Source organism: Pochonia chlamydosporia (genome assembly GCF_001653235.2).
Source record: "Pochonia chlamydosporia 170 chromosome Unknown PCv3seq00015, whole genome shotgun sequence".
NCBI lineage: Eukaryota > Fungi > Ascomycota > Sordariomycetes > Hypocreales > Clavicipitaceae > Pochonia > Pochonia chlamydosporia.
Genome location: NW_019154050.1, coordinates 608,576 through 633,922, shown reverse-complemented (window position 1 = coordinate 633,922; position 25,347 = coordinate 608,576). Strand labels below are relative to the sequence as shown.

Sequence of the window (25,347 nt, the reverse complement as noted above, 5' to 3'; positions counted from 1 at the left end):
CGCCCTCGCCTGCCAGATGCTGAATACTGTTCCGTCAATGCGCCCTCGCCTGCCAGATGCTGAATACTGTTCCGTCAATGCGCCCTCGCCTACCAGGTGTTGTTCTATCAATGCGCCCTCGCCTGCCAGATGCTCACTACGGTTCTGTCAAGGCGCCCTCGCCTACCAGATGTCGAATATCGGTCTTCTGCCAATCCGCCATCGTCGAAAGTTATTCTGCCACTGCGTCCTCGTCTACCGGATGATGATTATTGTTCTTAGGTCTGCCGATCCGCCCTCGCCTACCATCAGAAGTTGAATGCTATTATAGAGTTGTATATGTCGATATTTACAGATTCAAATCCATAAAGTAGATATAGCAGAGATGAAAAAGAAGCAAGTTTACTCTATTTACCGAACTATAAAATATTGATGTCCGTCTGAGATCAAAAAGTCTCTGATTCCGCCGTAAAGCCAAAATGGACTGTCTAGGAGTTGTCCAAGTTCCGCTCTCCCGCCTCTGTTTCCTTGACGATGCAGGAGGTCGTCATTACTACGACGAGCATAGCGGCCACCTTGAGGAATTATTCAGAGGAACGTCTATTGACCACAGCAACCAAAGACATTGGGTGGACGGGTATGTAGACAGATCAGAGGTAATTTCTGTCCTCGGAAGTCTCGGCCTGTCGTTGAGGGAGCTTCAACGGAAGAACCTCTACCTAGAATTTCCGCGTCTTACAGGCCATTCCGTGGCTTACAGTCAAGGTCGACATCGGATTGAAGCGGCGAAGAAGGTCGATGACGACCTACTATGGACCATTAGACTCTTCTCCACGGACATGAGTGATATACGCTCAAACTACATGATAAGAAGGCGAACGGAGCAGTACCAACATGAAAGGCCCTTCTCTGATGGTCAAATATATACTAAAGTACGAGAGTATGATGGGAACAACTTTGACTTTTGCGAGTGGTATCAACGGCTCAGTGTAACTAAAAAAAGGTCTCTACGACTGATCGACCGGCGCCTGGCCATTGCAGGCGCCCTCGACGCACTTATTCAATTCCCTGGTATAATGGAGTCATTACATTTGAGCAGCTGGTCTAAGTACTTCGACTGGCGGCTGGAAGACGAGCTCTACTCTGGGTTGAAATGCATCTACGAGACGTGGTCAACGTTTACCTTCGGTAGTCATTCCATACAGAAATGCCTTGGTAGAGAGACTGTGGAGTTGTTGGAGTGTCGCGCTCCAGGTGTGAATGAAGTGGACCGACGATGGATTGATTCTGTTTTCGAGGCAGGAAAGGTCTTCCCGGGAGTGAGAGATCCGGAGCAACGGCGAGACATAAACGAGCGTGTGATTTCCTCGTTAAATATGATTCCTGGCATGAAGTCGCTGCAATCAAACATGCTCTACTTAGGCATTGCTGCCGAGATCATCTGGTCATATTTGATCCCCAAAGAATTACGGAAGAAGGCTAAGGCAGACCAAATGTCATTGCGATCCACCATGCGCTCCTGCTGGTCCGGAAAAGTTGGCTACGTCGAAGTCAAAGAAGGAGAATTCCGATGCGTTGTAGGCCCGCCTTCGTTCGACCTCGCGTATTTGGCGGTTATGTTGGCGGCACTTCGGCAATTTGCATCTCTAAGTGCGTGGAAACCCAAAGCAGATACGGGAGAGCTTCTCACAGATCCCAACTGCATATCGCTTTTCCACAGACGAGCCAAACTTGTTGGGTTTCGCACTCGCAACATTGACGACGGCGCAAAAGTCCCAACTTCGTCGTTCAATCCATGCTCCGACGGCGATGATTTGAAGGAAGGAATCTCTGATGAAATGAGTCTTCTCCAAAAAATAGACTACAGATATGGCAGACCCCATATATCGGTTTTTAGATTTCTTCAAGAAAAGGCTTTCTTACCTTATCTTGTATCTCAAACCGGTCAGCCGGAGATTGGAGTATCGTTTCTCTTGCAGGAATTCAGACGATGTTTTTTTGGATCGTGCACATTCGAATACGATCTATCGCAACCAATAGTAAACATAAACAGGTCCCAAGTCGTTCAAAATGCTTATCGCAACTGGCCAAATGACAGCCGCCTCGAGACTATCACGGAAGAGGATCATCCAGGCGTCCTGAGCCCACTTATGGACGTAGACCCTCAGTCTGGCGATGAATCGCGCACTCCTGATCGATTTTCACCCTTAGGCCACCATGTCGCAGCTACTGTTGACAACGCTTCGGGTACTCCGGTTACTGTATCACAACTCACTGGTGGCCTTGATTCACCAGGTCGCGAATCCAGTGGCAGTCTCTCGTCCATGTCATGGGAGGCATGCCCCGAGCGCGTCGTGGACCCCAAAGCCGCCCGGAACTGGCCTGATAATACCGAAGAAGTATTGTTTAGTAGCTCAACATCTTCCCGTTCCGTACTGCCCAGCCCGTTCTCAGCCTATTTGGCTGGGATTGGAAGAATGGCTTTGGAAAGTGAGAGCCGCAGGGCTTCCTTATCCGGCGTAACCGATATCTACCGGCATAGTGCTTCTTTGCAGTCTCGGTCCCCTGTTCCGGATGACCAAGCTCTCTTATCGTCTCCAGTTTCAGTGGCTATGAATCGAGATCAACCGAAGCGTCGCGAGTCGCCTTTAAAACAGGCAGATCGCACATCGCATAGTCCACAAACAGGCCAGCTACCGTGTTCTCCACGCTTAAGTTTTACTTCCCGATCGACTATTCCTGTGACTACCTTGGACCAACCGAGACTGGTTGGACAGACCGACACTGACACGGCTCCTGGCGCTTTGTTGACTCGCGGAAGCAGCGCGCTCCGTATAAGCCCGCCGATGTCAAGGGCAGGTTCAGATACGTTTGGTTGCCAAAAGCGCGACCTTACCCGGGCACGTTCGAAGCAACAGAGCGTTGCAAAGTCCAGGAATCGATATTCTTCCCGCACCAACAGTACCGTGCATTCGCGATCGTCCTGTGCACCGACAATGATAGCAAGAACAGGTTCAGATAGATTTGGTTCCGAAAACCGCGAAATGAATCGGACTCGATCAAAAAGCCGGAGAAGTAGCCGTCGTTGTCGAGCCTCACACTCCAGGGATCGTGATTCTTCGGGTACTAATCGTAGTGTAGAGTCACGATCACCCTGCATAACTCCGCCATATTTCTCTCAACCGCAGGACGCTTGTTTGGACAATCTACGGACGGAAATAAATCGGCGATCGTCAAATTGGCAGGGTTTTGAGGATAGCGATGATGATATGGTTTCTATAGACCTAACCTAGGCTTGCTCAAGAAAGCAGGAATTTCGCTGGTTGTGTGAGCTCAACCGTATGATGGCCGGCCAACCACCCAAAAAGACTACTAACACACTCTATATACAAAGTCGATCGGGAGTCTCAAGAAATGTAGCGTCATATAGGATCGTCCGGGAATGTGCCCACACGCAATCATTCCGCAAGTACATTCGGGCTACAAGTTGGCCGAAACAACGGCAACTGGTTGTAGGGCGTTTCATCTGGAAGGATCCCGATGTTGCGAGATCAAAGTAGTGTCTTGTGAAGAAGGGCAACTGCACGAGCTTAGAGTTGTTGTCGGAAATAAACAAGACTGTACATTGCCACGTGGTTTGAACCTTAACTAGGTGCAATGAACTAATCTGTGACGATTCACACCATCGCCTGTGACGACTCTTCTGCCCGTCAACCACCTCACCCCGACTGCTCTTTCAAGAATGACCTGGGACCGCCTCCTTTATCCTACAAACGGCCGATCGATTTAGTCAACTGGGTGCTGTCCAATCAACAATCCAGTAACTTTTCACAGAGGCTGGGGGTCAATGACAGGCAAACGACCACCAAGTCGTCAAGCCAATGACAGGCAAGGAAAACTCCCTAACAATGCCAGGTTTAAGGGTCTTTCTCCCAGGCCCCAACACCAGGACTGGCAGCTTAGGTAGTGCCCACCTCAACCTATGTAACTGAAATCGCGCGATGCAGTGACCCGTCTCCCCGCAAATGCATTCTCTTCTAGTTCTTCAACCATTGTCGAAGCGAGGATGACGTTGCTGGGAAGTTGCATGAGGAAAGGCATTTCAGGACCTAATTCATGCCTTGGTCAGTCGCTTTGCTCATATTTTCCATCCCTATCCTCGCCGCTGTAACACTGTCTGCCGGGAGCGACTGTGTGCACACCTTTTGAAAACGACGATCGCAAGGCATGCACATTACAAATCAGCACTTTGGCGCTTGGGCAGGAACTCGGTTGAAATCTGCAGACTGGACCTGGCATCGATGTCTATCGGCAACACCTTCCGCGACTAATCGAGCTGCCTTCCATCGAAGATTCGCTGGCATCTTAGGATCATGGAAAAGTGGCGTTGAGGGATCCCCATGGCGTCCCCGCGATCCGAACGGCTAGTCGACGAACACGTGGAGTAGGCAAATGAAACAAAGCGAGCTACGTTCAGCTAATTGCCTTGCAGTTTCGACGAACTGGTGAACTACAAGCTGCTGTGGCCTTTTCCAAATCTTGCTGTCCAGTCGATCCTGATGAAGTGCCTGGCTATTGCGGTGTAAGCTACAGAACCCATGAACCTCAACTCTTTGGAGAACAAGGGTTGAGCTGACAGTAATACAGTACAGCTGCCGCAAACCCCTCCCCAAAGAGAATCGATATTCAACGCCGGCCAACACATATGGCGTCAGACTATGGCTCTCTCGAATAGTCTCCCATGCAGTCAGTGCAAAGCATCTGCGGGCTGGGCTCGTGACGATGGTGATGGCATGAAACCTGCGGGATGCTTTTCGGGGGACCCCGATTCTGGTGATTGGAATGTCAAAGCGGCCGAGGAGAGTGTTGACCAGCGAATTAATTGTACGCGGACACTGTATTACTGTAGGCGTAGCCAAGATAAAGAAACTAATACAGTTGTTTGAGTCCCGACTTAGTAATATGCCGAGAGGCTGCTAGCAGTGCTATGAACTGAACCTCTACGTAACGATTCATAATGCTGCCCGAACATGGGACCATCTTCTTTATCCCAGGGAATAGGTAAAGCGCCCGTATACTTGGGTGAGACACCTCATGGAAGAATGGCAGAGTTCATCCACGCGGTCTGCGTTATGTTAGACGTGCGAGTTCTCTTGTGAAGGGCATTGACGTTTCAATCATTGGTTACGAAGCCCCGGAACTTAATTGGACCCTGCGCCTTTATTGGATACCGACCCCTGATAATAGCCACACCAGCCATTGACCTCATCAGGGTGTACGGGGACTCTCCCTGATATTATCCCTGACAATGGTGAGGATATCCGTGCTGGATTAACAATGAAGTACCTCTGTCTTTCTGGGGCGAGAACGGTCATTCACTCATTGGACAAACTACCCCTGACCTTAACAAAGCGATACGCACTTACTGGCTAACTGCCCCTAGTCTTAGCTGAACTGCGCCGACGAAGTAGACACTGGTGCGTAATGACATTTCCTCAGTCCTCTCTGTCCACGTTCCCTATTGGCGAAATGACTCCTTTCTTTTGCTAGGTAGAGTTAGCCCTGCCTGATTGGCTGGGAGGTTGGCCAAAACTGGCCAGTTAGTTGCACAACTTTGAACGCTGCGTTGTCGTTGGCTATCTCGGATTCACTTGGGGCCTTGCGCAGAGTGTTCTCAACCGAGTCTTCGCTCGCCGCTTTCCAAGGTGAAGAGGAGCTGAAAAGGTAAGGCGATGTATTGGCCACCTTGGAAGCATGCCATCAGGTGCACAACGAGGTGATTGTGTCGCATAGAAGATGTGCCACTATTGATATCATGTTCGCTGGAAAACAGATTTCAGTGGGCCGACTCATGGCTCTTAATGCCCAAACTATGGTGGTCAGCAATACTGGGGCTCAGTAAAGTTCATTACAGTGCATCTCCAGCAAGCTCGAGTGATAACCGCCGCTTGGAGTTTTCTGAACATAACTACTATTCAATGGTACCTCAAAATATGGACCCCATTTATCTTGCTCCTTGTTTTGTCTTAATAGGGGAGCGCTCTGAAACTCCAACCAAATCCGCAAGCAGAGGGCCTTGAGCAACATGGATTATTGATGGTGCAGAGCCTTTCCCTTCCACAGTCCCTGACACTATGCCAAATCTGTCTCAACAGTCGCTTTTATACAATATATCCGCGACGAGCATCCCCCGTCACCCTTTTTCTGTCTCACTATTTCACCCTTCATATTTACTTTGCCTTGCTTTTCCTGTCAGTTCGCATTCTCTACCTTCCTGAAATTTATATGAATCGTATCAGCCAAACCACCGATATCCACTAGCATGAGGCTGCGACGCTCGTTCGGTCGCAACAATCGCCAAGAAGTGGACGAGGATGGGAGAGAGAAACCAGCGAAGGGAATAACGTAAGGCTTAGCGATGCTGAAAACACCATTGTGGTGAGAGACGGCGGGGATCGGTGCGTTATGGAGGGGTCGACGGGACAGGCCGCTGCTATAGTTCCACAGGGAGAACCTGGTGTCGTTGGTGAAAGCGAGTTGGAACACGCTTTTTCCTCGGTCACCAGCAAGGAATCCCAACCCAAAATCAGCCTATCCAGGTCAGGTCCAAACCCCCAGATGCGGGACGTTTTGGAATGCAATGCGTCCTGTTAGGCCATTGGCGAGAGTCCACTGTCCCGGATGACAGCAAAAAGCATGCAGTCACGGGGTTTGTTGACGAGCAGAACACACTCCAAATGTACATTCAACCGTACACAAAGGAAGGAGAGCCGCTGGCCCAAGATTACGGGCTACCAGCCAGGCATTCTGAACGGTGGGTGACGTTTGACCGCGTGGAATTCTCCCATCACCTTGTCGGATTGAATCCTTTAGAAGTAAAGGAATATACGCGCATTCGATCCAATATACCCGCAGAGGAATCCAAGGAGGAACGAATTGCCGCCGAAGCGGCTGCTGTTGCGGATGCCACCCATCGGGCACAGATTAAAACCCCCCTCCATCCAGCACAGCCCGCCTTCAATGAAGGGAGAACGAGTAACGGCTTCAAACCGATTCTGCCCGCACTGCCTAAGATTCAATATCAGGTCACTCCTTCGCCACAGAAGTCAATACCGACGTCTAAAACTCAACTCCATTCTCGTCCTTTACCCTGCGCTCGTCCGACTCGCATTCCTGTGGGCTGCTGGAAGCCACCGGGCGAAAACAACCACGATGGTTGCCATGAAGTTTATGGCATTCTTGGACAAAATGACTCATTTCGATATATGGTTGTACAAGAAATAAGAGACAGGAGGTTTGAAAATAGTAACGTCCTGTCTGGCGCAAGTGCTATATGGATATCGTTTGAAGAAGTTGAATTTCTGCCACATCTCAAAGTCCTTAATCATCAGGAAGTCAAAGAGTTCTGTCGCATCCGACAGAATCAAGTGGATCACGGTGAGAACCCTAGAGAAAGTACCAACAATGAGGCAAATGCTGTACGTGAAGCACAGCTCCGCGTGAGCGATATGTCCAACAGACAACGACAGAACTCCAACGCCATGTTAACCGCGCGATCTCGAGACGGGATAGTGGATCTTACGAACAAGGAGCCAGATTGCGGAAACCATCTCCCACCAACCAACCGAGATACGTCACGGCCGCTTCCCAACCGGCGGACCGAGAATGATCTTCGAGCAAGTGGAAGTTGCAGTACTAAGACGGCGGTTCAAACCAAATCCCAACCCTCGCAGGTTGGGCAGGAACCTGTTCGAGCCGAGACAACCCTAGATCAGCCTGAGAGCTTTGCCGTCCACAAAGAACAAATTCCGGCGTCAATTGACCACGGACCCGGAAAACGTGCTCCTCTGGACGAGACATCTTCACAATCATCGGAGCATCCGCAGCGCTCAGATAAGCGTCAACGGACTCTTTCCACAGAAGAAGAATGCAGAGAGTATGTTCAGCTGACTGGTGGGATGAAGTACCACCGTAAGACGGCAGGTCCTTTTGCAGGAAAGTTCGTGTCACAAGGAGCTATTTTTAACATGAACGGCGATGATTACATTGAATATCGCGTTCTTGCCAAGGTATCATTTCTTTAATTATTATCTTTCGTAGAATCTACAATGGGGCCATTCGAAAGAGGAGTACAGTTTGGTCGGTATCGTTGAAATCAACTTGGTGGCCTTGGGAGCATGTACAATGCAGAAGCATCTTCGAATCGGGTTAGGAAACCTTTGTAATTTTCATCATCCAGCAACTGCACTTCATCCGCACTTGACTTCTTCTCTTGTGATTCCGTCGCTTACGCCCGGGGTTTAAATTTGGGGACACTGCGTCACAGCGGCCGGATAATTTAGGCAAGTAACTCAACTTCCAATGTCAAATACGGGATAGAGCCATAATATGCCCTACAACTTTACCTCACCGAGTGCTAATTCAAGCGACCCATGTAGATTAGTGAGCTTTGACTAAGAGAACTAACATGCTTTGCCAGCGCCGTGGAGAGGTCCTAATGTCAGCATTAGCAGAGTGCATCCCCGTAATCTGCGCTGCGGGAGACATTGACGGCGCATTGCGTTTACGTGCGAGAAGGCAGAAACTCGATACACGGTGAGTAACACTGTAAAAGGAGGCCGATGTATCACTTCAATTATTAGCTACAACGCCCTGAACATAGTAGGATCCGGTGCCTTTATTGGATAACATCCCTGATACTAGCCTGACTAGTGTTGGCGAAATAGACCTCGCCGGAGTATATTGAGAATATTTACCAAACGTTCACATATCCTTTACTGGTCAAACTACCCCTGTCCTTAATACGTGAACATGTTACTATTGTGAATAGGTTAAATTCCAGTTGGACGCTGAAGAGTATACCGGTTGCTGCTTGGCTCAGCCTGCCCTAGACGAATTTCAGACAAGAACAGAGACAGGTGTTGTGGCCACTTATACTTACTGTCGATAATTATAAGATGGATGAAAGGCGCGACACAGGGGGCTAAGCAAGACTAGGAATAGTGCTCCCCATCGTGCACCGTCTTACTATGCTAAGTGATTTCTCTTCAAAAGTTGAGCAATAGACCTTTTAAGCTTTAAGCTGCGTCGCAAAGCTTAAAACTCATTGCTTAAATAAGGCAGAGCCCCTTCTTGGTCCACATGCCCCTCCGCCTGACACCACCAGCTGCCCGTTCGATTTGCGTCACGTCGTATGCCTGCTGAATATGTCGCCAATCTACTGGCGATCTCCGTTGCTGTCCCGACTCAGGCCTGAGAAGAGACTCAAGGCCCTTTCTTTCAATTTTCTGCTCCCCATGCAAGGATGCTCTTCGACAGATCTCGCGCTCTTGAAACGCCAACGCCAAACCTGTTAGTCGCTGTACCATCTCACCGGTCAAGAAACCTAGAATGTCCAAGACATCATCAGTCACCTTGTGGTCGCCTACAACGCCAAGTCCGCACCATTGTCGGAATCTCACTACGCGCCGCTTGGTAAAGGAAGCATGGCGGCATTCCGACCACGTTGCGTATTCAGCAACAGTCATGTTGAGAGTCTTGGCATCTGCAGCACGCAGTTTTGCCAAATTCGTGGCATCTTGTTCGCCGGAAACTATCAAATCGGCTGGTCCGGGTGGTAGCTCTGTGTAGAGAGCATTGGCATCCCATGGAAGTCTAGTCGCCGCAACCACCGCCTGGCTCATCTCCAGTGAGTCGGCTGATCCGCGTTGCATCGCGTCGGCGCCCTGTGCTTCAGCTTTCTCAATATCTTCTTCGTCGTCCTTTGACAATTTACGAAGTGCTTTCAGAGCGAGAAACTTTTGTATTCGTTCGACCCGCGCGGCGTCGTGTCGAAATTGGAAGATGAGGTCGTTGTTCGAGAAGACACGGCTTCCGCGTCGGGAGGCGAGCTCGTCGGCAATGGTTATCTGACATGTATTCAATTTGATGCACTGATTACCTGAACTAATAGCCAGTCAAGATAGCTTACCATGTGAATAACTTGATCCTTAATGATGCTCTCGACGAGGGCTACTGTGTCCTGAGATATGCTTTCGGTCTCACCTGCGACGTACATCATCTAATGAGATGTTAGCTTAAGACGTCAATCGCAAAGTAAATAAATCGTACTTGGCGAATTTCTGCAGCGAATACCGGCAGCTTCGACATCACTGGTGGCAACTCTAGCACAATACACTTCAATATAGCAGCCTTGTCCACTTTTCCTGATATCAACTGGACTAAGTGTCATGAAGTAGACCTCGCCAGAGTACATTTGGAATACTCTTCAAGTTGACATTTTCTTATTGGTCAGACTATCCCTGAGCTTAATAGGTGATATGCCGCTATTGGTGAATTGCCCCTGACGTTATGCCAACCAAGCTCAGCGAAGTAGACACAGGTTCTTTTTGTCCGGCACCTTTTGCCAAACTGGCCCTCGAACATTCACTTGAATTATCGGCTAAACAATAATCGACTTTTCACAATCAGAGTACTTTTGACTTTCTACTGCAGGACTGACAGCTCCCTTATTGGCCAAGGTACCCTGGCCTTAATATGTTGACATGCCCTTATTGGTGAACTTTCCCTGTCTTAGTTCGACTACGCCCTACGAAGTAGAAGATAGTGCAGAACAAACTTTTCTAAGCACCCTATGTTGATGATTTTCTATTGGCCAAATGCCCCCTTAAGACTGTTACGTAGGCTAAGCCATGTTGTAGTTGGCTGGAAGACCTCCCAAAATTGGCCAGTTAGTTGCATGGCGGAAGGATCGCATTTTCGATTAGTTGTAGAGTAGGTTTCTCGGATCCACACTGCGGCCCTTGTGTAAAGTGCTCAACCGAGTTTTGGCGAGACGCTTTCCATGGTTAAGAGGAAGCTTTAATGCCCACTTGGGAGCATGATATCACCTACAAAACAAGGTGATAGATGATGACCCAGTAAACCGAACGCTCAAACTATGGGAACTACGAATTCTGAAGCTGATTAAAGTTCGGCGACCCTTAGGGCTTTCCAAGCTGCTTCTTGAGTGCCTCTCTTGTAATCTCATGTGATATTTAAAAAGGCGGACTAAACTTGCCCGATGCAACTAGACGAAACGCAAATAGTCAAGACATTCTGAACATAAATACATTCAATGAGCTTCAAATTTGTACACCCTATTTCAACGGAACGAGAATGTGAAATACGGACACCGTAGTTCTAACACTCGCTGGCCGTGGTACACTCCGATCCAGATCTGCCATTGCCTGACAATCTATCCTTCTCAGTTTTCCATCGGATTGCATCATCGTCCCAAACTAAAAGAATGAGTGCGGAAAATATGAGACCAACTGCTATAATAAGAGGGAATATCCATCGAGTCTCGAAAACGTCTGCCTTGAACTGTGCAATAGAGATAGCAGCTGACAAACTGCCTAGAGTAACACCAATGGTGGCATCCTGTGTTCGCTGTCAATTCATCGGAACGATTTGTATAAGAGTTGTAAGCTCTGTACCTTGAATGTAATAAGAAGGAATAATCCAAACCCCATAATGCTCCAAATACAAAGGCTCCCAATAACTTGACCGGCGACGTTATGCTGGGGAACGAGCAAAGCTACATTCCAGTATACTGCGATGTAAGTCCAGGCTAGTGGGCCAGAAACTACTGACAAATGAATAAATCGCGGATAGCTGTGAAAGAGAAAATATGCCCAAGTGAGATTGGCTAAATTCAGTAGGAGCACAACTTCCGCCGCGATGAATTGGGAGTAGGCGAAGAGGACGATAAACGAGGCGTGTAGGAGGTTGCTTCCAACGAAGTGCCCACTTAAGCCAACACCTAAGAAAACTAGATCTGTGCTTTCGCAGCATATCCAGAGGGTGTACGATAACTGGGCCAGGAAGAGGGCGACCCTGAGCTTCATTAGATACTATTCTCGCAAAGAACCATAGGACAGAAATTGGCTAACCAAAGTGTACTGACGATAGAGGCGTCCATGGAAAACATGCCGAAGTTGGCGTAGTTGTGAGTCCATATCTGGTCCTGCAGTACAAAAACAAGCGAAACAACAACGGAGGCGACCCAGGAGCTAAATGTAAGAACCCTAGCAACAATTATAGTAACATGACTATGCAAATTTATGTTTGATGGAGAATCTAAGCATAGACGGGGTTATTTTGATGTATTTGAATAGGAAGATAACGAACCTACTCATGTTTGCGGGATCTTTGACGCTTTGGCGTCTGGCTGTAGTATTAGGATGCATTGCGTATCCGTTAACAGATGCACGTCGCGATAATTGCTTAGCGATAGAGCGCGTTCTTTTGGTTAATGGTGTCGCTTTCTTGAGAAATTCTGTCGACTTTGGACCACCGCCCAAAAAAAAAAAAATTAACGTAAATTTAGTGACGTAGTTGCAAAAAATGGAACGGAAGGAGAGAAATCTTGGGTGCTTTCATGGTGCGGGTCCAGGCCCGAAGCTATGATTGCTGGTAGCCAGGTCCTGACATCTGCTGGCCAGTGGGATCCTACAACAAACCTTCAGTGGATAGTTTCCCACCCTCCTACCGGCCTCTCTTCGTGAGATTTGGTATTCTGCGTTTGTCTACCACGTTATGACACTTCGGGGGACAGGACAACTGGAGAAGGAGCCCAAGAAGGATGCCCCACCAGTTGTCGCGACCTAGCCTTAATGGCCACGCAAATGTCTGGTGCTGTCGGAATGCTGTTCTATCGCTCTCCCAACCCACAAGTCCACGAGTGACAGACCACTGCCTAGCGTGGATTTAACGGTGATGGTGCACTTAAGGTTGGAAATCTGTGTTTTGCCGTAGAGGATGACTGGCCAGCCGCGATTGCCCCGCCAAGGACACTCATTCCCCGTGCAGCGCAGCACAGACGAGGGAACGGGAAAGCACACGGGCAATTGATCCATACGTAAATCAGTCTCGAATCCAAGGGCTATAGCTTGGAGAATGGAGCCAGGCTCCTGTCTTTACTCTAAAATATCTCGACAATCACTTCGTGGCAAGTCTCACACCCTCGCTCTTATGCCTTTCTGTAATTTGCTCTTTTTGTACCCTTCCTTACGGCACTGGGTATCCTTCGCGTCCTCTACATTATCTACTCTTCCAATGTTTTGTTATTACCTAGAAACATTGATAAAATGGCTATATTAAGAACGATAACAGAAACTGGCCAAAACCTAAAAGGCGAACCGCACGTTGGCAGGAGATTTTCTGAATGGCAGCTCAATAACAAATATATCCTCAGTGGCTATTGTTACAGAAGTCGAACTATATGGAGACCTTCGCCAGCTTGTTGGTTTTGTACAACGAGACTTGCGATGTGTATACCTGTATGGCCGAGGATCTCCCCTCCTCCTACCATTTGTCGCAATTGCTTCTTTCAGTACCTGTCTGAGCCTCAATTCCTTAACGTTTCATCTCTGAATTATGCTATGTTTGGGATCCGTGCGGAGATTTGTTTGGTCCTAAGGACGCTTTACCACCTGATACACTCCCGCTCGCATCGCATGCAACAATTCTGGCGTAGAATGGATCTGCTTGATATTCTCATGTAACATATTTAACAGGAACGAGTAAAAGACTGAATGCTTCTAAGGCCGTGTAGAGAACTGTTGATGTAGGAGTGAAGTTGGACAGCGCGAGGGCAGGGAAACTCGGCAAGGTGGTCATGCACCCCATCCGTCCAATGAAGTCGTGTTACTCGCAAGAGGTATGGCCGGCCAATAAAGAAAAGGATTGAAACTAACCAATTCATCATACGGGTGTGTGGTCTTGAAGCCAATTGACTGCATAGAACTGATGCCTACGATGAAAGAAGCTTGAGAGTAGCAGCTGTCCAATGGCAGGAGAGGTGCATTACAATTAACCGACTCGGGCCCTTACCGTTCACATCTCAGAGTCTGAAAGGGTCTATCGTACCCCCCCGCAAAAATGTGATGGGTGTAGTCTGTTTCCACACGAAGCGACAAAGCACATTCAACATTACGGTCTGGTACATTCTCTTCCATTATCTATTATGTGTTCTTCTGTGAAGTAAGCTTACAAAAATGCTACAGCGCTTTTGTCAGTCCCTCTCCACTCGCCCTCCTCCCAGGTGTTTGCATCCAAGGATGCGCTGACATGAATTCCAGGTATCAGCGGCGGGAACTGTGCCCAATATTCTACTTTCGAAACCGTCGCTCACTCAGAACGCCGCGCTAGCGGTAACTGAAGGTGGGTGAGGTGGGTGCCTTCATTGTCTTCGGTGCTCTATCCATCATACCGTTGCTCCATGGAGTGCAGCGATACGGGCTCCAATACAAGCTCCAGTGCTCGTGTATGAAACGGTCTGTGCTCGAGCTTGCCATTTTAGGGCACCGCGCCGGGCAGCAGATAAATTCGACGTTTGGAGAAGCTCACACTGGATATTTCATGTTGCGATCTTATGTCTAATGTACACGCATGTGAACGCTCTCTTGCTAGGCTTCAGATGCTGTCATACACTGAGTGTGTTAGATTCAGGGTTTCCGCCGATAAAATTGAAGCTGTATTTGAGAGATAGACGCTCCAACTAGATCTAGATAAGATATGTTCGTGGTAAATTAAAAGTGACAAATCTGAAAATTATCCCTTGCGCATCGAGTAATTCAGTGCCAATATTCCATCCTCTAAAGTGAATACTGTACCGTAGTCTTCGCACGAAAGCAGCGGACAAAGTGAACAGTCTCGGAGCCACCATGCTTCGAATCGAGGTGTACGCAACAGCGGCGTCAATCAGGGGGACAACTTTTGTCCCTCTAAAACTTGTCGGGATTCCGTGTGGTTACCAGTTTAGCAGCGCGCCCCAGCTTCCGTTTCTCTTCACCTTGTCGCGGTCAGGCGGAGGCCGGATTTTATTACCGCTGAGGGCCGTTTCTTGCCGAAGTCTCTTCTTCAAGTTCTCACGATTTTGTTCCGGCGTCAATTTACGACCCTGCCAATATGTACTCTTGAAAGGACCGGAAGCACCTTCCTTGGCTGCATCTTGTCGATGTCATGAAGCCAAGCTACTTGAAAGAGTTGCTGGGCCAAATATCAGGTTCACTCCATATCATGTTTTAGATTCAAAAGTTTTCTGCAAACTAATATCTCGATACTGCGTAAGCTCAAGTTGATTTTTTTTTTTTTTTTTTTTTTTTTTTTTGGAGACCGTTTTCATATTTTAGACGCATAAATCCATGGTCCCACAAGGGTACGGGTTAAACGGTAAGTCTGCGATCTCACGGAAAGTTCTTACGACTCGTGGCCTATGGTCAGCTCCACTGTTACTTGTTGTCTACAATCTTAGAGCTTCAAACGCACAGTATGTCCACATGGGAGTCATGGACGATTGTGTACCAGAGGCGGCTTACGATTTGGGAATGGCTCTCGTTAAGACCTCCGCGAGTTGCGGTAATGAGTCTCAAATTACGCCCAAGAGCCAGCAAACCGCTGCAATTGTCTGGCCAAAAGTTCTACGAGTCCGAAATCGGAAAATTCATTGACCAGCTGGATGACAGGATCAAATTTGTTATCATTTGTCTAGCTGACCGAAATCCTCAACGGAAAATCGTTGCCCTGAGCCACCGAGAAACTAAACAATGGAAAAGAACCCACGAGTACGAGTGTTACGTTACTCTGCAACTTGGATCGTCAGATCTTAGTCGTACGTAACTAATTCAGTGGGTTGTTTGGTATCGCTCTAGGAACATAAGGGGGATACTCTGAGAGTCAATGATTATAAGGATACGGCCATGCCTACATGTCACATCCGTCGTAATCACTTTCCCCCTCGATAGTTTCTTCCAAGTTGCAAACGGGTCCGTCCTTTGTCTGGCACTGCTGGGAGGAGGCGCTGTGTACTTGATCTTGTCAGTGTCAGCAAAGGCGCGGAATGAAGCACATACTGTTTTCTAAGATTCTGACCCTAGACTCTAGGATACTACAGCGCACCAAGACCTCGTTCAACTTCTCTAGGACGGTATCATGATAGTGTTTTGACGTGGGACTACTGGAATGTAATTCTGTACAATATATCATAAGTGGTTGTTTCCACCGTGCATCGAACATTCCGTTAGATTTAGGTGACTTTGGTTGTGTTGGCGGCTGGTCCATTGTTGCTTCTCTTTGGGGCAGCGGACTGATCGGGTGTGTTCGCGGTTCTGGGTGGACGGGAAGAAATCAGCCGATAATGATGCAGATGTCTTCCCAGTGTCTAGTTGGCTATTACTACCGTACAGGTACATGTACAATACCATTAACTGAAGTAATAATATTGTGAATCGAAAATCACTTCTCGGTGCATGCGCTGCCACCCGTGTCAAGGAAAACTCCTTACGTCGACCATGGGAAACCCGCCGTTCCATTGTAACTTGGAACGAACTGCGAGGTTGTCCCACCTAACTCTCAGCCTTCATATGCGTTTTCTTCTATAGAAATTTTATATCACAGATGCGGAATTTCACACTTTGAACTAGGCCAGGATGAACTCGTTGCGTACGATGCAGTAAGCTTGCCCAATATCTGATCTTCTCCGCCGATTGGAAAAGCTAGATTGCAGTATTCGGGCCATAAAGCAGCTAGACAAAGATAAGGTATGTGTTATGACATAGTATCCGTATTTCAATATTTATTCAAGTCATAGCAGAATGCCACCTTCGTCCCTAGCCCCGAAACACCGGTTGCCATGACCATGGCAGATTTGAGGATAGCGTACGAGGCCGAGAAGGCAAAGAATTTAGTGAAAGCATAATATATGTATTTAGTGTGAAGAAAATCTCTCGTAATTGACAATGGCTTCCTCCATTTCGTACGATAGCGCTACGATGTCCAACCCCTTGACAGCCCCGTATTGGAGTAGTAGTTTCGCAATCTCTACACAATCTCTGGCTACAGCAAAATAAAGCGCTGTCCTACCGAATTCTCCTCGGATATGAGGATTTGAGCCGTTTTGCAATAGAAGACGTACGCTAAGTTCGCACCTGTTTTGGGTGGCTACAAGTAGTGCTGTGTTTCCGTTGACCTTGTTTTGATAATCGATTGAGTTCAAGACTGATGACCTGATTTCCGCGGACAATACAGAGGTATCACACAAGATACACTCAAGCAACTCAAATCCAAGTGGATCTTGTGAAAGTATATGTAATGCGGTGTTGCCTCTTCTATCCGGTATCATCGGACAAATGCCTGTCTGAAGCAGAGATTTTATTGTGCGAGATTTGCCGTGTCTATATCTCGAACTATGTGTACGAAGGAGATGATGTAAGACCCTGTCACCCTCTTGGCCGGGTATAACCGGATTGAGATCGATTTGGCCTTTAGATAGGGCTTCAATCATGTCAGGGCCATCAAGGCATGCTTCGTAGATAATCCAAGAATCTTCGTGCAGCACTTGGAATCCACGGTTCACAAGGGAGAGGACTTGTGTGATATCTTTTGACATTATAGCGTGCAATAGAGCGTCCGTAGACTTTTCCGTTTCGGGATCGGCAACATCGTCGAACACAGTATGTTCATGCATAGTTGAGGCGCTTTAAAGAACAAGAAGCATTAGGCGCAAACTGCTAGTGAGACTGATTCAAGAGAGTGAACATTCCTGCTTCCAAATGCCCACCTGGTTGTAACAGTTCTTCCTGCCTCGACCACTGATGTTTGGCAGAGTGATAAACGTTCTGGTGTAAATGATACCGATTTGTTTGTCAATGCAAACAGAAAGTCTAATATTCGGCGATTGTTTGTCAAAATCAGGGAGAAGCATACAGATTTGTCTTGCCAGCGGAATGGCCATTTCCCTTGACTCCTTGTAGAAGAGTCGACACGTCTCTCCATGTGGGGATGCGAGGCACCCTGTTCCATCCACACCAACCGTAAATACGCGTCCATAGGTTCATTCGGATTCCTCATTCTAGTTGACATCTCTGATGATCTTTATTGGTTTGGGCTATTATTGCGCGTCCGGCTCTCATTGATCCTCCCACCTCCTCCGGACAAACTGCATCTTTGCCACTCGTTTATTGCTTGACCCAGTGCTGATAACCGGAATGACCCTTGCAGCCCCTCGCCTATCCTCAGAAAGCGCCTAAGACGCCACTATTGGCCTCACAGTTAGGGAGTGTTATCGTCGGGCATTTTTCGCTATCAGTGGGATGGAGGATGCAGTATTAGGACGTCTGCAGGATACGATGAGAACTTAAGCACTGTTTCAACTAAGACGATGAAGCCGACTAATCCAATGCTCTCTACTACGTAGTTAATAGCAATGATGCTGCTTCTATGCGTACTCTTAATTTTTTTCACCATCACTTGCATAGCTTTCGACAATTGGGCTTGGAGCCTTGCACAAACTTTCAAGACTCAACACCGAGATATTGAAAGAGCCTATGCTTTAGCTCTCTTCTTCTATTTACCTTTTAGAGCAGCGATTGTCCTGTCATCTGCGGCGGGGACCATTATTCTTTGGCTTCGTCATCCTACATACAAATCGTGGATATGGATGGACACACAGCGCAAACGAACTTGGCTTATATTCCACATCGTTACCACCGCTATATCCATCGCCTATAGTGTTTTACTTACTATCCGCCTCAATATCTGGCAAGTTCAGTTCAATGTCGCAAAAGATCGGTCGAACTGGGCATATTGCATTGCATGTGGTGTGGTAGTATTAGTGGATATTGTTGTCCAATGTTGTATCGTTGGAGGATGCGTCATTTCTTTTATTCTTTTTGGTGTTGTACGTGACGCCGCATAGATTACTCGCTGCCAAGTCTTGGCTACCAGAATCATCTGTGTTGGGCGAATTCTATCTCGGTTCAAAAAGGCGGGCCCCTTCCATTCCTTTAGGTTCCAAAGAAGGAGGAGGCGGCCGCTCGGGTGGTAGATTCAGTGATTGCATACATAGCGCTCTTGAGGAAGTGAAGGTGAACTTTATAGCACTCTCCAAGCATGCTGCAGCTGTATATTGAAACAAAATGCCTTCTAGGAGAGGCAACATTTACCGGCACATTTCCATGCAACACTGTTGTATGGTACAAAGTTTTCTCTATATGTGGTGCCATAGTATCGAGCAAATTTGACTTCCTGCCCCTGGAGACTCGCATCGCTATCGGCTTCTTACCTGTTCGACTTGCCGAGATGGGGACCGACATTTTCTGGGTGAAACTGTGATAAAACGTGATTTGGAGGAGTTTTCGAATTGAATATCGAGATAAGGATGATGGACAAGTCATGACTAGGAATCCTTTTTCTTAAGCAGTGTGCTACGAGGCAGGAATCACTCGGTATGGGAGTGGCAATTTGGGCAAAGGAACGCGCAAGCGACAGGTGAATGTGTAGAAGATTGCTGTAGCTCAGCACTGCAAGCAGGCTTCGAAATTACAGATTCGGATCATTCATCGCAATATTATTAAAATTAAGATGTCTCTCTGAATATCATCGCTTTGCCGCAAGATACAGCAGTACCATCAGCGGAGACAACATCTGCGTCCTGTGAGCTGTAATCAGACGGCTCTGACACTCCAGTACAACCGGCCATCAGACTCGTTGGCAATATGGAGTCAAGTCGCCCCAGGATGAGTTCTTGGTGCGATCTCAAGAGCGTCAAATCTGACGACCAATTTCTCATGTCTTTCAGGGTGCTTCCAATTGGCTATATAACGATATTCCCTATGTACTGTACGGTCACACTGGCTGGGCTTGCGTCTACTGATTATTCCACTCATCCTGGAGGGAGGGGGTGGATGTAGTGGATGACTGTACAATAATTCTTACGGTCCGCAGTGTTGAAATGCAGAAACTTGGCAGGGCATTTCAGTCAAGCTTAAAGTTTTGTTTCAACTTCTAAATACACAAGAACGAAAACTCGGCCGCGAATTCGGTTTTACGATCTTCCTATTCGATTTTGCAATATGGTCACACCCCGCGGGCCCGTGGTTGCCATCATCACCTTTTTTGTCGTTAATTTCGATTTGGTTTCATCGAAGCCCACGGACCATGCCAGTACGATGGGGTGTCTCCGTGAATGCGAAGCGGCCCAAAGAGAGTTTGCTGCCGCTCGAGGAATTCGCACCATGCTCTGTTCGTGCAGTTCCCCGTTCCTCCGAAAAATGGATGGATGCGCTGCCTGCCTCATCTATCAAGATGTTTGGAAATATTTAACTCCTTGGATTGGCCTTATAATGTACTGCAATCCTCGGGCGGAAGATTGTGGGATGTAAAGACCAACATTGGTCCTTCGTTCTGGGGCACGGATTGCCGCAAATATTCTTTCCTTGGTCAAGTAATCGGTGATACTGCTTATCTGCATTCAGGGTTAGGGAATTACAATTAGATCTTGGGAAGTTGGTTTATCCCTCTGGGGCTTATGTTGAATGTTTTTTTAGAGCAAGGAGTGTGAAGTCATATAAGCTGGTTAACTTCTGACTTGGCCCAACTATAAGCAACTATTTTATAGAATGAGAAGGTGGAATAATATGATGCTTCGTAATTTTATGATTGCTGCCGTAGTAAATCTCCCTGAACATCACATGAATAGGGGTGTGATTAGGAGAATGTCAGTGTCTTATTGTACTGTACTATAAGAACAGAAATGATAACAGAGCATACCATATTCGGTGGGGAGAGATCTTGCGTTCTCAATAAGAAATTATATGAGCCTTCTAGTAGGTAGCAAACACGTGGGAGTACGTCCAAAACAGTCGCGTTCAACACGCACATCTCAAAGCGCAAAGCCCCGGAACATAACACCGGCTTTACTATAAGGATATCGCTTCGTCCAATGTATCAAAGAGTCATTAACACGATGTCTGGATGGATGACCAGGCAGGCGAATTGTACTAAGGAAACACCGATCTGGCTGTTCGACGTACAACCGACCGGGCCTGTCCGTTTGGCGTTAAAATAGCCTGGTGTTGTGTCAGATCATCGCGCAAGTTTAGTTATTTTATAGTTGCAATACTTCGCTTGAGGAACAGAACTTGAGCTCTGGAAAAAAGCCAATACAGCCCAACAAGAGGCTATTTTCTGCAAGGTGATCATCATTTCCCCGTCGCAGTCTCCCCGGCCCACGGCCATGTCCCATGCTGCCGACACTGACAGTATCGCGACTTTAATATGTTCGGCAGTCCATTCCCAAACATACTTATGATGTATGTAGGAAAATATTTCGTCTTGACCGAGATGAGTAATCACGTCAATCAGATCTTCGCAATACGTCGTAGTGCGACTTCCCTCATACATCTGTTCGTCCGCATGCGAATCAGGTAGATTACGTGAGATAACATTGTCTTGGGCCATGTAGGATATGCGCACTGAACGTCAGTTAGTATCCTCCATATGGCACCATCAAGTAGTTTCGCATGGTGCGCACCGAATTTCAAGGTACTGAGAATAGAATGAACGTTCTGTCGTACGCGGACGCGGTTATCAATTTCCTTCCCAATTGCAAATCCAGGGTGCAGTTTGCAGTTCCGGGGAAATTACACAGGCGGAGGATTTAACGTGCAGAGTCACGACTTTTAAAGAGTCCAGCTGATGTGAGCCAGGAGTGTTATTCTTCTGATCTCAGCTCTGTAGAAAAAATGGTCCGTTTCCGGCTTGATGGGCTTATAAGACAATTGCTTGTTGTCTTTGCATCTTTACTTATACTCGTCGAAGTTGTTTCCTCAAAGCTTCGTAATAACCAGTCAATATAGCGTGTGCAGTTTGCTGCTTTATTGACGAGCATGGGGAATCAGAGGACTGCATTGAATGGTGATGCTATAACCCATCCATCCTCCAGTAACCAAATGATGGAAGTGACGAAGAATTGGTGGTAGGGACACCCTTCGGAAATCTATCATTACCCCTCTGGCAAATTTACACTCAGAAAGACAACCTCCACTCCCTGACATCGTTATTTTTGGACATAGAAGCTTTCTCTTACCCCTGGCTGCTTGGTTTTGGGGGTGGCCGTGGGTCTGCTGGACGCGCTGCTGGGAACAGTTTGGAAGGGAGTAAAGAACTCTTCCAGTGCCATCCTTTGACCGCTAATACTACGATAGACTCAAGTGCCCAATAATCGTAGTCGGAATTCCTGCAAATTCTGTCCTACTGAGGTGATCTTGGTCGTCCACCTCGGTGGAGAAAAATTTTTACAGGACAGAGTTTTTTTTGGGCTCCTGGCGTGGTTTTGTTCAGCGCCTCATTCTCCAGTTCCCGTCTGCCAGAAATGAAGAGGGATGCATACTCCTATTGGATTCCTAGGGTCGCTCGTTGCCTGTTCTCACTGCAGCCATATTGGTTAGAGAGTAAGCTGGCGTAGAATTCAGGTAACACCCCTCATACAAAACATTGCCCTACAAAGAGGCGGAATCAAGCAATAGAACGAAGCCGGCCTTGACTACAGTTACACCGTGCGCAATCTCAAGAAACACCCAACTTCTAGTCGCCTTATTGGTAGAAAATGACAAGGGAGTAAGATTCGGACGACACACCCCCTTACCCGAAAAGGCCATGAATTAATCAAACTGAGCAATAGAAAGGAGCGATTACGGCTAAAGCGACACCACATGCACCTCTCATACACACCCAGTATCCGGTCGCTTTTTTTGGCGGAGAAGGAACAGGGAGCATGGTTGATGTGAACACCCCACTACCCGAACGGGTCTCACGAAGTTGCAGAATTGAGCAAACAGAAAGATGTGATTTTAACTAGATCGACACCGTCATCTGCGCTGTAGAATCGGCCAACATCCAGCGGCCGGATTGGCTAGGCTTCCTTTCAATATTAGCCAATTACCTGACCACCCTGGCACCCAGCACATCGGTTGGTTGTGTCGTTACACCAGGGGGTGAGCAGGTCGCCTGGCTTCCACGAATATGGGCTTGCTCACCAGCTTGGACAGAAGAACCATGCAGCATTTCGTCAAGCGAAACCGTACCTATGCCGTTGGGTGAGCTAGGGGGACGCATCATGTTAATGGTTCAGCACTGTGGCTGCTTGATGAAATGGAGTGCTCGTTGGCTATGACTTCCTCGAGACCTGTTCTGTGCATCTCGTATTACTGTAATAGTACTGTAATAAATGACCGGACTTAGAGTTAAGACAAGAGGTAAGCATGAAGGTTGGATGGGAGATACAAAGTAGCCACATTCAAGATACACTGTGGCAATTGAGCTTCGCAGGGGATGTATTGCCTGAGGTAAGCCGAGTCGCAAGCGGGTACTCGTTGAATCTCGGGTCTCCTGGAGAGTAACGAGGTCGTTTGGGTAGGAATTAAGTCACTAGTAACGAAGCGTCTTACGAAACGAAGTCCTCACGGGACTTATACTCGGAAATTCCTCCAGTTAGCCTCAAGCTAATGGCCGATTCGAACCAAATGCCCGGCTATGTTGTACATCTCCTCTTCATGAGGCTTGATCTCCACTGCTTTTGAGACTTTCAATTGGGGGCTCCATAACCAGCTCCCTCGCCTTTGCTTGGATTTAGAGAGACATGTTTTTGTCGAACTGAAGATTCAAGTCTACCCTGAGCAGCATTATCTGACCGTCTGATCCCGCCCGGTCACTGCCAAAAGAGAAGTTGGCGGACTACAAGGACGCCCCTTACAGCCAAGAATTTCATCTAAATAGTTGTGTTGATGGGAACCACCACCCGCTGCTTCTCCTTTCTATTCGTTTGGTATTGGCTTACACGGAATACATATCTAGAGAAGTACTGCCTAGAAGATCTAAAGTGTCCGGTTTTCGGTGTTTAGTTCTCCCAATTGGGTAACTAACGAAAAACGAACTATAAATCTCCTCAAAGCTCAACGCATAGCTTCAACCTACATATACTTTCATTTTTCGGACCTCGCTTTTCTTTCTCCCTGGCTACGTCGCAACGCAAAAAAAATGCGATTTTCATTTCTCATTGGAGTAGGAAGTGTAGCCGCTGGTGTGGCGACTTTGCCCACGATATGCCAGTCAACGCCGCCGCTGGCTTTGATCGCTGCAGATTTAGTCTCTGCCAAGTAGGTGCGCAAGGCCATCTTTTCGATGTTTACCTGCGATCGCTAAACTCAGAGCAGGATTGAAGTCGCTTCCACTGGCGCTGGGCATTGTCAAGCAGTCGTCCGATTTAAAAACGAAGCTTTTTGGCCGATAACCGTTGATTTTGGGCAAATCTCATGCCTGGGGGACCAAATCGCCGAATTCACTCTGCCTGCCGATGCACCGCCTGGAGCCGCCTCCATTTATTGGTAATATATTGCACTGCCAAACGGTCATCGAAACCAGACTGACTAAAGACAAAATTAGGCTCTGTGCGGGGCAAACATCGACGACATGTATCGATGGCGTCGTTGCAAATAGTCGAAACAGTGGTGATGCAAATGCTATGCCTAGATCCCTGAAAGGCCGCTTCGGATGCGTGGAGCCGGCCACGGCTCTGATCAGTACAACTTTCACCAAGGCTATTGGAACACAGGCAATAGCCACGACTATCACAAAGACTGTAACCGGCCTAACAACGAGGTTTCCGTCTGAACAGTCCACGCAATATAAGTTATCCAAAGCGGTAACTTGGCATAGCGACAAGACCGATCAGACTGGACTATTAACTACCACGAATCCAGCCGAGAAGGAGCCTGGCCTACGAACATCAGTACAGACCTATGCTGGGTCATCAACGACAACTTGCAATCCTATCAGTTGTTTGGTCTTGGTACCACTGCCGGACACTACCACGGCTGCCAACACCAATGTTGTTACGACTAGTACTAGTACCATCACAACCATCAATACCGTCACCGCCACCAATACTGGCTTTGTTACCGAAGGACCTCCAGCAGAAACAGGCTCATCCACAGTAGATGAGATGACAGTCTGTGGACCAACAGTGACTACAACAACGACTTTCTTGATCCAGACTATCACGGTCGCATGCCCGGCAGACGCGTCCCGGGTGGTAAGTGTTGCCTAGCACTGGCTTTCAAGCGGTTTAAGCACCCAACAGGTTTGGTAACATGCTACAGTTAGCCACTTAGTTAGAATATCTAGCCTGCCAAGAGTATTTCTATAAACAATTTCTCTTGCTGCGATATAATAAAGTGTGGCATCTGGAAAGTGCAGGACAGGCCATTAAGAGCGAGTACAGAATAAAGGGCGGACGGATCTGAGGATCTCCGCACCCATGTTACGTAGGCAACGTACAACTTACAGCCAAGAAGCAAGTATAGTTATTATTATTTCAACCGTGGAGTAGTGTTCTATCGCGCCGGTTGAGTTCGCACTTAGCTTAGGTGGAGGGCTAGAGGTTTATGGCTCAGGACGTGCTTGCCGAGTTTCATTCCAATAAATCTCAACACATGGGCGGAATATTGACCATAAACAAAATATCTGAATCCAAATTTAAAGATCCTG

General features: G+C 47.6%; 5 protein-coding genes across 5 annotated transcripts; 4 read left to right on the top strand and 1 right to left on the bottom strand.

Annotated features, from left to right (window-relative positions):
* Positions 1-458: 458 nt before the first annotated feature.
* VFPPC_11347 (hypothetical protein) lies at positions 459-3,001 on the top strand (the record flags this gene model as incomplete). Its single annotated transcript, XM_022428753.1, has 2 exons — positions 459-2,747; positions 2,804-3,001. The coding sequence occupies 2 exons, from the start codon at positions 459-461 to the stop codon at positions 2,999-3,001; spliced, it is 2,487 nt and encodes an 828-aa protein (XP_022283915.1).
* Positions 3,002-6,614: 3,613 nt separating this feature from the next.
* On the top strand, positions 6,615-8,063 carry VFPPC_14910 (hypothetical protein; the record flags this gene model as incomplete). The annotated part of the gene is made up of 1 exon (XM_018292678.1): positions 6,615-8,063. The coding sequence occupies one exon, from the start codon at positions 6,615-6,617 to the stop codon at positions 8,061-8,063; it is 1,449 nt and encodes a 482-aa protein (XP_018136142.1).
* A 1,026-nt stretch (positions 8,064-9,089) lies between these two features.
* Positions 9,090-10,128, bottom strand: VFPPC_11346 (transcription initiation factor IID domain-containing protein; the record flags this gene model as incomplete). Its single annotated transcript, XM_018289564.1, has 3 exons — positions 9,090-9,887; positions 9,950-10,039; positions 10,090-10,128. The coding sequence occupies 3 exons, from the start codon at positions 10,126-10,128 to the stop codon at positions 9,090-9,092; spliced, it is 927 nt and encodes a 308-aa protein (XP_018136141.1).
* Positions 10,129-13,109: 2,981 nt separating this feature from the next.
* On the top strand, positions 13,110-13,526 carry VFPPC_11344 (hemolysin-III related domain-containing protein; the record flags this gene model as incomplete). Its single annotated transcript, XM_018289563.1, has 1 exon — positions 13,110-13,526. The coding sequence occupies one exon, from the start codon at positions 13,110-13,112 to the stop codon at positions 13,524-13,526; it is 417 nt and encodes a 138-aa protein (XP_018136139.1).
* A 10,312-nt stretch (positions 13,527-23,838) lies between these two features.
* On the top strand, positions 23,839-24,971 carry VFPPC_11343 (hypothetical protein; the record flags this gene model as incomplete). Its single annotated transcript, XM_022428752.1, has 4 exons — positions 23,839-23,957; positions 24,015-24,185; positions 24,244-24,892; positions 24,960-24,971. 4 exons carry the CDS (start codon positions 23,839-23,841, stop codon positions 24,969-24,971), a joined length of 951 nt encoding a protein of 316 aa, XP_022283914.1.
* Between the last annotated feature and the right edge of the window lie 376 nt (positions 24,972-25,347).